Source organism: Moschus berezovskii, chromosome X, assembly GCF_049115385.1.
Source record: "Moschus berezovskii isolate FMDL1 chromosome X, NW_MosBer_1.0, whole genome shotgun sequence".
NCBI lineage: Eukaryota > Metazoa > Chordata > Mammalia > Artiodactyla > Moschidae > Moschus > Moschus berezovskii.
This window is the reverse complement of record NC_142488.1, coordinates 48,601,681-48,617,114: the sequence shown is the minus strand read 5'-3', so window position 1 is coordinate 48,617,114 and position 15,434 is coordinate 48,601,681. Positions and strand designations below refer to the sequence as shown.

Sequence of the window (15,434 nt, the reverse complement as noted above, 5' to 3'; positions counted from 1 at the left end):
ACAACTGAGCGACTGAATTGAACTGAACCGAGTATCCTTGTATCTTAAAAGATGTGTAGGGATCAGACAAGTCAGGGCGACTGGGAGTAGACCATTCCAAGTAGAGGTGGCAACTAGAGCCAAGAGCCCTACACAAAAGATGGGGGGGGGGTATGAAAATCCCAGAAGTTCATTGTTTCAGGGAGGTGACTATGAAGCAAAGAAGCTGAAGTGATAAATTAGCCTATAAAGGTAAACAGAAATAAGATTCTGGATGGCCTTTTTTATAAGTCATAGGATTTTGTGTTGGTGTAGAGAAACAGAAGAGATTATAGTATAGTGAGTAAAAACACTCTCAGGCTGCCTGGATTCGAAACTCAACTCTGATGTTTACTGACTATCTGACTTAAGCTTTTTTTTTTTTTAATCTTATCTTGTTTTCTTTATGAAGGGATAATAACAAAAGCATATATTTCATAGGGTTGTTCTGAGGATTAATGAGTTAAATCACATATAGTGCTTACAGCATTCAGTAAGTATTAACAGTTGTTATTATTATTAATTTTTATATTTATACAATAGAAAGATCACTCTAGCTCTCTGTATGGAGGATGATTTGGGATAGAATAGGACAAGAATGGGGAGGAAACAATAGGGGTTTAGTTTGTCCCCTCAAGAGCTCCTGTTGACATTTGCTGGATATTTTTGAGGTATAGTTTTCTGCAGTGATATTAATGAAATCACATACTTTAAGGATGGACTTTATGAAGACTCAATTAAATTAAACCTTCCCATTTTGTTTTTCCTAAGAATGCCTGTGGGATGAACTTACTGGGAAGTTGAACTCTGGAGCTTTCAGAAACTTGCATTTCATAGCTAAGCTTTGAGCATACTGTTCTCAGAGTACAGTTTAGAACTCAGTTTCTGAGAAGGTGCCCTGAGAGGAGGAAGCTGTTTCCCAGAATAAGACTGAAAATAGCACAGTTTATTTCTAGTATGGATTTGAGGCTAACAGTCTATCTTCTGATAGATTCCACCTTACTCTAAAAACTCAGATTACATATATTGCTGCTTCTTTTATATAGTATTTTGAATATGATTGAGGCAGTGGGTATAATGAAAGGGTCAGAAGATCTTGGCTGTGGACCTAGCTCCGCTACTTATTTAAATATGTAGTCTTAATTATTACGTAGATCTCAGTTCCCTTATCTGTAACATGAGATTAATAATACCCACTGTGTTATCTTACAGGACCGTCATGAGAATCATTTGAGATCATCTATGTGACAGCACTTGACAAAAGGCACTTAAAAAAAATGAAATGATTTTTTTAAACATTTAAGAATGACTCAAAATATAATGTGATAAGTGTACATGTTTGTTCCTTCATTAAATGAACTCAGCAAGAGTTGAAAAATATGCCAAACATGCACCTGTTATACAAGTCACCTTAGTTCGCACATAGTTCAAAATTTATGGGGACTCTGTGCTTCCAGTGAAAGCTCAGGAATTCTATCTTGAACTTTTTTCCTGCTAAAAAGTTCTTCTGAGTTACTTGTTTGTTTTGAGTTCCATTCCAGAACATTATGGTTTCTCCAAGTCTCACGATTAATCAATGAGGCATTGGTGACCCCCTTTCTAGTATATCTACCTTCTGATAAACTCTAGATGACATATACTGCATCAAAACTGGTGCCCCAACAAGGGCTTTGAAAAGTGCCTCAGAGATCTCTGCCCTTTTAGAAATCTCTCTCCACCCACTTCTCCACTAAAGATGGACCTAAAACTAAAAAATCCTGAGTTCTGGTACAGTTTCCATGGCCAGATCCCAGGGCTGCTGGACTGGGATATGGAAAATGAGTTCTTCCTTCCTTGCACCACAGACCAGTGCCCCTTAGCTGAGCAGAACCTTGCCAAATACAGACTTCAAGTAATGGAGACTCCAAAAGTACCTCAAGAGAGGGGATCCAGTCCTGGAAAAGATCGTCCTAACTCTGAACCCAATCTGTGGATGTGGGTGAGTCCCAACATTGTATGCTCCCTTGGCAGCCAGGAGACCCCAGAGCCCAGTAAGAAAAAAGATCTGCCACGCATACTTCTTTCTCCTCAGCTACTCGCAAAAGATGAAGTATCTAACTGCTCAGAGGCCACAGTGATGCAGTCCCTGCCATCTTCCTCTAGCAAGCAATCTCCCCTACAGAAGCGGATCACTTCTTCCTCCAGTGGCAGGGAGCTCACAGAAGAGGAGATCAAGGAAAAAGAGAGAAACCCCTCTGTGGACCTCCAGTCCCCAAACAAAGGGGAGTGCTTCCAGGGCCAGAACCTATGGCAAGGCAACAGCCAGGAGAGGAAGTCCTGGCCTCGTCCCCCCCTCAATTACAGTCACCTAATTGCTCTGGCACTTAGAAACAGCCCTCCCTGTGGCCTCAATGTGCAAGAGATCTACAGTTTCACCCGACAGCATTTCCCCTTTTTCTGGACAGCTCCAGATGGATGGAAGAATACCATCCGCCACAACCTCTGCTTCCTGGACAGCTTTGAGAAGGCACCAGTTAGCCTCCAGGATGGGGCCAGTGCAAGGCCAAGGTCTGGCCTCTGGAGGCTTACTGAGGAGGGACACCGCCGCTTTCAGGAGGAGACTCGTGCCTTAGCCTCTGCTAGAAGAGAGAGTATTCAACAGTGCATGAGCCATCCAGATATTATGACTGCCCTCTTTGACCTTTGAACAACCACTGCTCCCTTTCTGAAACACTGCCATCCTTACTGTGGTTCCCTATGCACTGATTGGCCCTCATTAATCCCTAAGCCCACTCTGCCTGGTAGGTGCCAAGCCTGTATTTAACTATTGCTGCAAGAATGGTATTAAATAAAGTGAGGCGTGGATACAGAGAAGGAGGCAAAAGCTTAGAAAGTTGCATAAGGGCAGTGGCAGTTGTTCTGCATTTTGAGCACAAGGAAATCTTAGGAAAAACAGCATGAAAGTTAGGAGAGAAGGACATATTAAATGAGAAAAGAAATTCTGTTTCCTGGAGAGTATTCTCAAACATGAAAGCAAATGGTGGAGTATAAAACATAAAATTCAAGATGGAGCTAGATCTTTAAGTCTCAAATGCCATGTGAAGATATATAAGCATAAAGAGAACTGGGTTTGATGTTTAAAGCCTGAAGATTCAAATACCCGCTTTCTACCATTCATCAGCTACATCTCCTTTTTCAGTGAACCATTTTACCCTTCAGGGCCTTTTTCCTCTTTTTGATCCTGGACTTCTCAGCCTTGTTCTGTTGCCATCCACCTTCAGTACTGAAAAATAATTCCAAGCAGATATTTTTTAGTTTGGATATTGTAAGTCCTTGAATTGAGCTTGTATTAACCCCAAGCCTTTTGATGACAAAACTCTGCTTTCAGTTGTCAAACCTTTATTGTGGATGGGTGTCAAGGTCTGTCTGAGATTCTGAGTTTGGTGGGAGACAGACATATAAACAAATATTTGTAATATAAATATAATGAAATAGATGTACAAGGTTGCCATGGAAATGGGCAGATATTTTTTCCTAGGAAAGGCATTTTTAAAAAATACCTTCTGAGCTAGTTTTGAAAAATAAACAAGGATTTTATGGGCATATAAACTAGAGAAAAGACATTACAAAAACATTACAGAAGCAACAGTATGAGCAAAGAAAATGCAGTGTTTGGGGGAATGATAGGAAGTTCAACACAACTTAGCTATATTAGGGCCAAGAGTTGCAAGAAAGGTGGGCAAGAGGCCTTTCCTCTATTCCTTAGGTGTTTGTCATGTGGGCTATTGGGAACTAGGAGGTAGAAGTGGTGTTTACTTAAAAACAAATAATAATAAACACTTCAGCATTTGTTTTTTTTAATTTCAAAATTCATTTTAATATCATTTCCATACAAATAGCTTCCTTTATCAAATTTAAGCATTTCTTTCTGCCTTTTATATTAATATATTGTTCAAGAAATATCCAGGAGAAAATATATTACATTTTAAGTATGTATTTAGGTGCAAAACTTTCAATAATGGGGATCCAAAATGTCCGTAGAACATAAAAGCAATAAATTCAAGAGTTGTAGATCAGTTAAAACCTTTACATTTTTGTGATGGTCTATTATATCTCATATAAAACTGTATTAAGATAGAGTTGCAAACAACATTCAAACAATTTTCTTTGAAAAAATAATTGTAGATGCTACTTCTGTATCACTGCTGCTGCTGCTGCTAAGTCGCTTCAGTCTTCAGTCATGTCCGACTCTGTGCGACCCCATAGACGGCAGCCCGTCGCATGAAGTGGCCAAAGTATTGCAGTTTCAGCTTTAGCATCAGTCCTTCCAATGAACACCCAGGATTGATCTCTTTTAGAACGGACTGGTTGGATCTCCTTGCAGTCCAAGGGACTCTCAAGAGTCTTCTCCAACACCACAGTTCAAAAGCATCAATTCTTTGGCAATCAGCTTTCTTCACAGTCCAACCACGGGAAAAACCATAGCCTTGACTAGACGGACCTTTGTTGGCAAAGTAATGTCTCTGCTTTTCAATACACTATCAAGGTTGGTCATAACTTTCCTTCCAAGGAGTAAGCGTCTTTTAATTTCATGGCTGCAATCAGCATCTGCAGTGATTTTGGAGCCCAAAAAAATAAAGTCTGACACTGTTTCCACTGTTTCCCCATCTATTTCCCATGAAGTGATGGGACCAGATGCCATGATCTTTGTTTTCTGAATGTTGAGCTTCAAGCCAACCTTTCACTCTCCTCTTTCACTTTCATCAAGAGGCTTTTAAGTTCCTCTTCACTTTCTGCTATAAAGAGCCGAGATTTGGTCAACTCCACACACTATTTTACTACCATAAGCATGTTATTTCATAGCTTCTTTATCCTCGCCTATAAAACAAAAAAACAATTGGCTTTAGAGATTGCTATTAAGTGCCTGCTGTGAATAAGTGCTCTTTGTTTATTCTCCCTCACCATTTATAATTAATAACTGCATTACAGAAGACTAAGAACTCTGGGCTAGAGGTCAAATAGCACCACCAGTTGCTTTTCTCTCTTTGGGATATTGGGAATAAAAAGTGAAAATTAACAAACAGAAACCTCAGTTAAAATAGAGTTGAGAGGCCAAAAAGGGACGCTCTCACACACTAGGACCATAACAGAGCCCAATAATAAGAAGAAACACTTTCTCTTCTTTCCTGGCAAGAGCTCAACCAATGAGAGACTCACCACTCAGCCAATGTAAAACCACAATACTTTGAACTCTTAATTGCCAATGTTGTTGTTGTTCAGTGGTTAAATCGTGTCCAACTCTGTGACTTCATGGACTTCACCACACCAGGCTTCCCTGTCCTTCACTATCTCCCTGAGTTTGCTCCGACTCCTGTCAGTTGAGTCAGTGATGCCATCCTACCATCCTTGCCAATGAGAGACTCACAACTCAACCAATGAAAAGCCACTATACTTTGAACTCTTAATTTCTCCAGTAAACTCTCTATTTACTATAGCCTTCCTAACTTCCCTTTTCCCTCTTTAAAAGAGTTGTCTCCTTGTTGAAGAAAGTTGCATGTGGATCACCATGATTGCAGACTCTGCATCACAATTCTTTGCTGATCCGAAATAAAACCATATTTGCTGTAGAAACAACTGTCACTGTAATTGTTTTATGTCAACGTTTTGGTGGCCCATACGGGGATCCAGAAAAGACTCCCAATGACTCGGGCTGGTGAGCAAATAGGTGCATTACCAATATTGAGCCCATTGTTGCTCACTGCTTCTCTCCTTTACCCTGGGGTCTAAAGATGTCTTTATCCTAGATCCAAGCTTTTGCCGTTTTTTCTATTTTCCCCCCTCATTTTGAAGCTCTCCAAGTTTTATTTGGGATCTATTTAAAGATTTCATCTTTTCTGATTAAGGACTTGTTCTGTGGGTACTCATTTGTCACTTCAACCTGATTTTTCTTTTCTTTCCTTTTTTTTCTGTTTTGAAATCAGGCTTTTCCACTGGTGGTTGCTAAGGGTGAGGGTGTTTGTAGAGGGGTGGAATGGGAGGTTGGGGTTAGCAGATGTAAGCTTTTATATATAGAATGGGTAAGCAACAAGGTCCTACTCTATAACACAGAGAACTATATTCAATATCCTATGATAAATCCAAATGGAAAAGAATATTTAAAAAGAATGTATATAAATATATGTATATGTATAACTGAATGATTTTGCTATATAGAAGAAACTAACACATTGTAAATCCACTATTCTTCAATAAAAATATTGGTTTTTAAAAAAGGCTATTTCAACTGGAACTATGCTAGCTTTTGACCTGATTCACTTTGGAACAGAGGATGTTCCTCCTGGAACTGGTTAGCCTTTAGCTCATTCCTTTTTTAATAGAAACTGTTCTACTGGAATTGCACTCTGTTAAGCCTTCAGCATGACTCCTCCAAAATTGGGTTATTCCATTTCAGCTCTGCTGTGTAACCTTTGATCTGGTTCCTTAGGGACTAGACTGTTCCCTTAGAACAAGCTGATTATTAGCCCTGCAGGCTGTTTGAGATGTTTAAGCGGTTTGAGCTATTTTAGCTATTTGAGTTCCAAGGTGTTCAAGTTGCTTGAGCTATTGCGGCTGTTGAAAATTATTCTTTTACTCTACAAAAAAATTAAAACGTGTGAGAAATGAGATCCCAGTTATCTAAATATTTTGAGGACATCCCCTTTCACAGAGACCCTGGCTGATTTTATGTTTAAAACTGTAGTCCTTTCTCATGCACATTTATAACTAAATAGACAGACGTAACCAAAGGAAATTTAGAACATGAAAGAACATTATGGGGAGCTTGTGAAATCCCCAAACTTACTTTCCTTGAAATTGAATTGAATTGGACAACCATAGCTCTAAAGTTTCCACAAGTGAATAGAATGCATGTTTCAATGGTATCTTGAGGCTCCCAAACATTATTAGGAGTCAAAAATTGCCTCAGAAAATAGGATTTTAAGATTAATTGAGGCAAACAAATGTTTAAAGAAAGATAAGTTGGCTTCCAAAGCTTCATGCTCCTCTTCACCAGCTCCTTTGTTTCATGCCCCACCTCCTTTCCCCCAGCTCCTAACCCTGACCCTCCTTTCTTTCTATATCACCTACACTTCCTCTATGCTCTTAGTTCCCTCGTGCTAATTCTCTCACCAAATTTCCCTTTTTTCCTGAAACTCTCCCCCCGCTACACACACACACATTTTATCTTAATCAATCATAATTTGTCCCTTTAAATTTACGCCTTCTGAAGATACAGAAACTAAATCCTTAATTTCTTATATTCCATGAGCTAAAACTGAACTGCAAAGATGCTCTCAAGTAACCAGAGATCCTCACAGATTTTCTGAGGAATTTAATATAGTCACTCAAATTTATCAGCCTGGTTTCTCTGACTTACATCTGCTAGTTCATATGCTTGTCAGGGAAGGGAAGGCCCAATATCAAATGAAAACCAGAAATTGTGAAAATCCTGAAAGGTCTCTAGAATTACAGTTGGAGACCAGGATTGGGCAATCACTTGGCAATTTTGCTGGGCCATAACTATAGCTTCTCGAAAGCTGTTGTTTGGAATAAATTTCCAGGTTTGAACACAAAAATCTGTTTGTGACTATTATAATTGACTTCAGATTATTTTTGAAAGAGAAGTCTGGTCTTCCTTCAGATGCTGTTTCAATCCAGGTAACTTTTAACTCTGTTTATTAATATGCTAAAATGGGTTCTTTCCTATCTAGTATAAAAAGACCAGGATAGAATGGGAAACTGTGTCCACTCCAGATTTTGTTAATCTTGCAAACCAGGTCTATCATACTCTAGATAAGTAGGGTAATGGAAGACAGCCAAATTTCTTACTCCTCAAATTCATCAAAGAATCCAAAATAAGTCAAAATCCTTCCTAGTTTCTGCTATTATTGCAAAGAGCCAAGACATTGAAAATAGATTGCTAAAAATGTAAGTATTTTAGGCACCTTCAGCCTCTAACGGGGTTCCTGGGTGACTCAGAAGGTAAAGAATCTGCCCAAGATGAGGGAGGCACAGGTTCGATCCCTGGGTCCGGAAGATCCCCTGGAGAAGAGAATGGCTACCGAGTCCAGTATCGTTGCCTGGAGAATTTACAGTCCATGAGGTGCAAAGAGTCAGACATGACTGAGAGACTAACACTTTCACTTTTCAGCCTCTCACCAGCTTTCCAACCTCCTCTTAACTCTCATTGATAGAGCACTGAGTCACTACAGGAACTCTTTTCAATATTCCCTTCGCATCAACTTGGAGAAACATTTCTACAGTTTGTGGATAATTTTATTCCATTCCTAACTGAAACTGGAGCCATACTTTCAGTGTTCAGCCCCACTAACATAAAGCAGCCTCTGACTCACCTCTATCCATGATTTCTGTTGGAACTCTATCCAAGATTTCTTAGAGAATAACATGACAGAATTTCCTTCTCCTGGAAGGAGAAATAATTCTAGAATTTGATGGTAATCAACAAAGCAGCCAAACAGGCAAATTAAAAGGTTTTTTGACATATTACATGTGTTTCATCTCTGATGATACTAGAACTGATTCTGGAAACACTATTTATCCATATTGAATAAGCTACCATTCCATTTATGGGAAAAATCTCCAACTATTACTGGTAAGATTCATGACATACCCTCCATTAAGATTCAGATAGGTCCAACAAAACCTCTTCCCAAGATTAATCAATGCCTTATAAGTAAACAAGTCCCCTCAAGGTATAAAGCACCTAATAGACAATTACAAGGCTCATGGCTTCATTATCTATTGTACTATCCCCTATAATACTCTTTTTTTAAGCATTTATTTCTTTCTTATTGAAGGATAATTGCTTTACAGAACTTTGCTTTTTTCTATCAAACCTCAGCATGAATCAGCCATAAATATACATGTATCCCCTCCCCTTTGAAACTCCCTCCCATCTCCCTCCCAAGTCCACCCCTCCAGGTTGATACAGAGGCCCTGTTTGACTTTCCTGAGCCATTCAGCAAATTCCCATTGGCTATCTATTTTATTTATGGTAATATAAGTTGCCATGTTACTCTTTCCATACATCTCACCCTCTCCTCCCCTCTCCCCATGTCCATATGCTTATTCTCTATGTCTGTTTCTCCATTGTTACCCTGTAAATAATTTTCCTGTACCATTTTTCTAGATTCCATATATATGCATTAGAATATAGTATTTATCTTTTTCCGACTCACTTAACTCTGTGTAATAGATTCTAGGTTCATCCATCTCATTAGAACTGACTCAAATGCATTCCTTTATATGGCTGAGTAATATTCCATAGTGTATATGTACCACAACTTCTTTATCCATTCATCTGTTGATGGACATCTAGGTTGCTTCCATGTTCTAGGTATCGTAAATAGTGCTGTAATGAACAATGGGAAACATGTGTCACTTTAAATTTTGATTTCCTCAGGGTTTATGCCTAGGAGTGGGATTGCTGGGTCATAAGGTGGTTTTATTCCTAGTTTTTTAAGGAATCTCCATACCATCATTTTTTATTTATTTTTTTAAATTATTTTTTTATTGGAGGCTAATTATTTTACAATATTATATTCGTTGGTTTTGCCATACAATGACATGAATCTGCCCCAGGTATACATGAGTTCCCTTTCCTGAACCCCCTCCCACCTCCCTCCTCCCCTTATCCTCCCTCTGGGTCATCCCCGCATACCAGCCCCGAGGATCCTGTAACATGCATCGACCCTGAACTGCTGATTCATTTCACATATGATAATATAGATGTTTCAATGCCATTCTCCCAAATCATCCCACCCTCACCCTCTCCCACAGAGTCCCAAAGACTGTTCTATACATCTGTGTCTCTTTATTGATACAGGGTTATCATTTGCATCTTTCTATATTCCATATATATGCGTTAGTATACTGTATTGGTGTTTTTCTTTCTGGCTTACTTCACTCTGTATAATAGGCTCCAGTTTCATCCACCTCATTAGAACTGATTCAAATGCATTCTTTTTAATGGCTGAGTAATACTCCATTGTGTACATGTACCAGGAGCTTTCTTATCCATTCGTCTGCACATGGACATCTAGGTTGCTTCCATGTCCTCTCTATTATAATCAGTGCTGCAATGAACATTGGAGTACATGTGTCTCTTTCCATTCTGGTTTCCTCAGTGTGTATGCCCAGGAGTGCAATTGCTGGATCATATGGCAGTTTTATTTCCAGTTTTTTGAGGAATCTCCACACTGTTCTCCATAGTGGCTGTACTACTTTGCATTCCCACCAACAGTGCAAGAGGGTTCCCTTTTCTCCACACCCTCTCCAGCATTTATTGCATGTAGATTTTTGGATAGCAGCCATTCTGGCTGGTGTGAAATGGTATCTCATTGTGGTTTTGATTTGCATTTCTCTGATTATGAGAGAAGTTGAGCATTTTTTCATGTGTTTGTTAGCCATCTTTATGTCTTCTTTGGAGAAATGTCTGTTTAGTTCTTTGGCCCATTTTTTGATTGGGTCATTTATTTTTCTGGAATTGAGCTGCAGGAGCTGCTTGTATATTTTGGAGATTAATCCTTTATCAGTTACTTCATTTGCTATTATTTTCTCCCATTCTGAAAGCTGTCTTTTCACCTTGCTTATAGGTTCCTTTACTGTGCGGAAGCTTTTGATTTTAATTAGGTCCCATTTGTTTATTTTTGCTTTTATTTCCAATATTCTGGAAGGTGGGTCTTGGAGGATCCTGCTGTGATTTATGTCGGAGAGTGTTTTGCCTATGTTCTCCTCTAGGAGTTTTATAGTTTCTGGTCTTACATTTAGCTCTCTAATCCATTTTGAGTTTATTTTGGTGGATGGTGTTAGGAAGTGTTCTAGTTTCATTTTTTTACAAGTGGCTGACCAGTTTTCCCAGCACCACTTGTTAAAGAGACTGTCTTTTCTCCATTTTATATTCTTGCCTCCTTTGTCAAAGATAAGGTGTCCACAGGTGCGTGGCTTTATCTCTGGGCTTTCTATTTTGTTCCATTGATCTATATTTCTGTCTTTATGCCAGTACCATACTGTTTTGATGACTGTGGCTTTGTAGTAGAGCCTGAAGTCCGGCAGGTTGATTCCCCCAGTTCCGTTCTTCTTCCTCAAGATTGCTTTGGCTATTCGAGGTTTTTTGTATTTCCATAAAAATTGTGAGATTATTTTTTCGAGTTCTGTGAAAAATATCGGTGGTTGCTTGATAGGGATTGCATTGAATGCATAAATTACTTTAGGTTGTATACTCATTTTTACAATATTTATTCTTCCAATCCACGAACACGGTATTTTTCTCCATCTATTAGTGTCCTTTTTGATTACTTTCACTAGTGTTTTATAGTTTTCTATGTACAAGTCTTTTGTTTCCTTAGGTAGATATATTCCTAAGTATTTAATTCTTTTCGTTGCAACAGTGAATGGAATAGTTTCCTTAATTTCTCTTTCTATTTTCTCATTATTAGTGTATAGGAATGCAAGGGATTTCTGTGTGTTGATTTTATATCATGCAACTTTACTGTATTCATCGATTAGCTCTAGTAGTTTTCTGGTAGAGTCTTTAGGGTTTTCTGTGTAGAGGATCATGTCATCAGCGAACAGTGAAAGTTTTACTTCTTCTTTTCCAATTTGGATTACTTTTATGTCTTTTTCTGCTCTGATTGCTGTAGCCAAAACTTCCAGAACTATGTTGAATAGTAGTGGTGAGAGTGGGCACCCATGTCTTGTTCCTGACTTTAGGGGAAATGCTTTCAGTTTTTCACCATTGAGGATAATGTTTGCTGTGTGTTTGTCATATATAGCTTTTATTATGTTGAGATATGTCCCTTCTATTCCCATTTTCTGAAGGGTTTTTATCATAAATGGATGTTGAATTTTGTCGAGGGCTTTCTTTGCATCTATTGAGAAAATCATATGATTTTTATGTTTCAGTTTGTTAATATGGTGTATTACGTTGATTGATTTGCGGATATTGAAGAATCCTTGCATTCCTGGAATAAAGCCCACTTGGTCATGATGTATAATCTTCTTAATGTGTTGTCAGATTCTGATTTCTAGAATTTTGTTAAGGAGTTTTGCATCTATGTTCATCAGTGATATTGGCCTATAGTTTTCTTTTTTGGTGGGATCTTTACCAGGTTTTGGGATTAAGGTGATGGTGGCCTCATAGAATGAGTTTGGAAGTTTCCCCTCCTCAGCAATTTTCTGGAAGAGTTTGAGTAGAATAGGTGTTAGCTCTTCTCTAAATTTTTGGTAGAATTCAGCTGTGAAGCCGTCTGGACCTGGGCTTTTGTTTGCTGGACGATTTCTGATCACAGCCTCTAGTTCCGTGCTTGTGATGGGTCTATTCAGATTTTCTATTTATTCTGGTTCAGTTTTGGAAACTTGTACTTTTCTAGGAATTTGTCCATTTCTTCCAGGTTATTCATTTTATTGCCATATAATTGCTGATAGTATTCTCTAATAATCCTTTGTATTTCTGTGTTGTCACTTGTGATTTCTCCATTTTCATTTCTAATTTTATTGATTTGGTTCTTCCCCCTTTGTTTCTTGATGAATCTGGCTAGTGGTTTGTCAATTTTATTTACCTTCTCAAAGAACCAGCTTTTGGCTTTGTTGATTTTTGCTATGGTCTCTTTCGTTTCTTTTGCATTTATCTATGCCCTAATTTTTATGATTTCTTCCCTTCTACTGACCCTGGGGTTCTTCATTTCTTCCTTTTCTAGTTGCTTTAGGTGTAGAGTTAGGTTATTTAGTTGACTTTTTTCTTGTTTCTTGAGGTGTGCCTGTATTGCTATGAACTTCCCCCTTAGCACTGCGTTTACAGAGTCCCAGAGGTTTTGGGTTGTTCTGTTTTCATTTTCATTCATTTCTATTCATATTTTGATTTCTCTTTTGATTTCTTCTATGATTTGTTCATTATTCAGCAGTGTGTTGTTCAGCCTCCATATGTTGGCATTTTTAATGGTTTTTCTCCTGTATTTGAGATCTAATCTTACTGAATTTGGTCAGAAAAGATGTTTGCAATGATTTCAATTTTTTTGAATTTACCAAGGCTAGATTTATGGCCCAGGATGTGATCTATCCTGGAAAAGGTTCCGTGTGCGCTTGAGAAAAAGGTGAAATTCATTGTTTGGTGGTGAAATGTCCTATAGAGATCTATTAGGTCTAACTGGTCTATTGTATCATTTAAAGTTTGTGTTTCCTTGTTAATTTTCTGTTTAGTTGATCTATCCACAGATGTAAGTGGGGTATTAAAATCTCCCACTATTATTGCATTGTTGTTAATTTCCCCTTTCATACTTGTTAGTAATTGTCTTACATATTGCTGTGCTCCCATGTTGGGTGCATAAATATTTATAATTGTTATATCTTCTTCTTGGATTGATCCTTTGATCATTATTTAGTTTCCTTTTTTGTCTCTTTCACAGCCTTTGTTTTAAAGTCTATTTTATCTGATATGAATATTGCTACTCCTGCTTTATTTTGGTCTCTATTTGCGTGGAATATCTGTTTCCAGCCCTTCACTTTCAGTCTGTATGTTCCCTCGTTTTGAGGTGGGTCTCTAGTAGACAACATATATGGGGGTCTTGTTTTTGTATCCATTCAGCCAGCCTTTGTCTTTTGGTTGGGGCATTCAACCCATTTACGTTTAAGGTAAACGTATTGATAAGTATCAACGAATTGATATTGATAAGTATGATCCCGTTGCCATTTTCTTTATTGCCTTGGGTTCAAGTTTATACACCCTTTCTGTGTTTCTTGTCTAGAGAAGATCCTTTGGCATTTTTTGGAGAGCTGGTTTGGTGATGCTGAATTCTCTCAGCTTTTGCTTGTCTGTAAAGCTTTTGATTTCTCCTTCATATTTGAATAAGATCCTTGCTGGGTACAGTAATCTGGGCTGTAGGTTATTTTCTTTCATCACTTTAAGTATGTCTTGCCATTCCCTCCTGGCCTGAAGAGTTTCTGTTGAAAGATCAACTGTTATCCTTATGGTAATCCCTTTGTGTGTTATTTGATGCTTTTCCCTTGCTGCTTTTAATATTTGTTCTTTGTTTTTGATCTTTGTTAATTTGATTAATATATGTCTTGGAGTATTTCGCCTTGGGTTTATCCTGTTGGGGACTCTCTGGGCTTCTTGGACTTGGGTGATTATTTCTTTCCCCATTTTAGGGAAGTTTTCAACTATTATCTCCTCAAGTATTCTCTCATGGTCTTTCTTTTTGTCTTCTTCTGGGACTCCTATGATTCGAATGTTGGAGCTTTTAACATTGTCCCAGAGGTTTCTAATATTGTCCTCATTTCTTTTAATTCGTTTTTCTTTTTTCCTCTCTGTTTCATTTTTTTCTACAATTCTATCTTTTAGCTCGCTTATCCTGTCTTCTGCCTCTGTTATTCTACTGTTTGTTCCCTCCAGAGTGTTTCTGATCTCATCTATTGCATTATTCATTGTATACTGACTCTTTTTTGTTTCCTCTAAATACTTATTAAACCTTTCTTCCATCTTCTCAATCCTTTTCTCCAGGTTATTTATCTGTAATTCCATTTTGCTTTCAAGATTTTTAATCATTTTCACCATCAAAATTCGAAATTCTTTATCAGGTAGATTCCCTATATCTTCCTCTTTTGTTTGTGTTGGTGGGCATTTATCTCTTTCCTTTACTTGCTGGTATTTCTCTGCCTCTTCATCTTGTTTATGTTGCTTTGCTTGGGGTGGACTTTCACTCTTCTGGCAGTTTGTAGAGTTCTCTTTATTATGTAGTTTCCTCGTTGTTTGTGGGGTTGGACGCGTGACTTGTCAAGGTTCCCTGGTTAGGGAAGCTTGTGCCAGTGTTCTGGTGGGTTAAGCTGGATTTCTTCTCTCTGGAGTGCAATGAAGTGTCCAGTAATGAGTTATGTCAGTGGGTTTGGAGTGACTTTGGGCAGCCTGTATATTGAAGCTCAGGGCTATTTTCCTGTGTTCCTGGAGAATTTGTGTATGGTATGTCTTGCTCTGGAACTTGTTGACCCTTGGGTTGTGCTTGGTTTTAGTGTAGGTATGGAGACGTTTGATGAGCTCCTATTGATTAATGTTCCCTGGAATCAGGAGTTCTCTGGTGTTCTCAGGATTCGGGCTTAAGCCTCTTGCCTCTGGTTTTTGGTCTTATTCTGGAGTAGTCACTAGACTTCTATATCTGTCATTTCCAAGGTGGTTCCCTCTGTTTTAACTTCTGTTTGCTGGTCTCTTCAGTTTCTAATTTCATCCCTAATATTAGGGGGAGGGTGGACACTTTTTAAGGCTCCTTTGTTCAGTCCTGTTCTGGGAAGGGAGGAACACTGCAGACAAATATCTATGGCATCTGTGGGGAGTGCTCACAGCGTCTCGGCCACACTGGGTTTGCCCCAGTTCACAGCACATGTGCTGTCCC

The 15,434-nt window shown here is 38.5% G+C and overlaps 1 protein-coding gene across 1 annotated transcript; it reads left to right on the top strand.

Moving 5' to 3' along the window:
• Positions 1-1,753: 1,753 nt before the first annotated feature.
• Positions 1,754-2,704, top strand: FOXR2 (forkhead box R2). Its single transcript, XM_055393943.2, has one exon. The coding sequence runs from the start codon at positions 1,754-1,756 to the stop codon at positions 2,702-2,704; it is 951 nt and encodes a 316-aa protein (XP_055249918.1).
• The last annotated feature ends 12,730 nt before the right edge of the window (positions 2,705-15,434 follow it).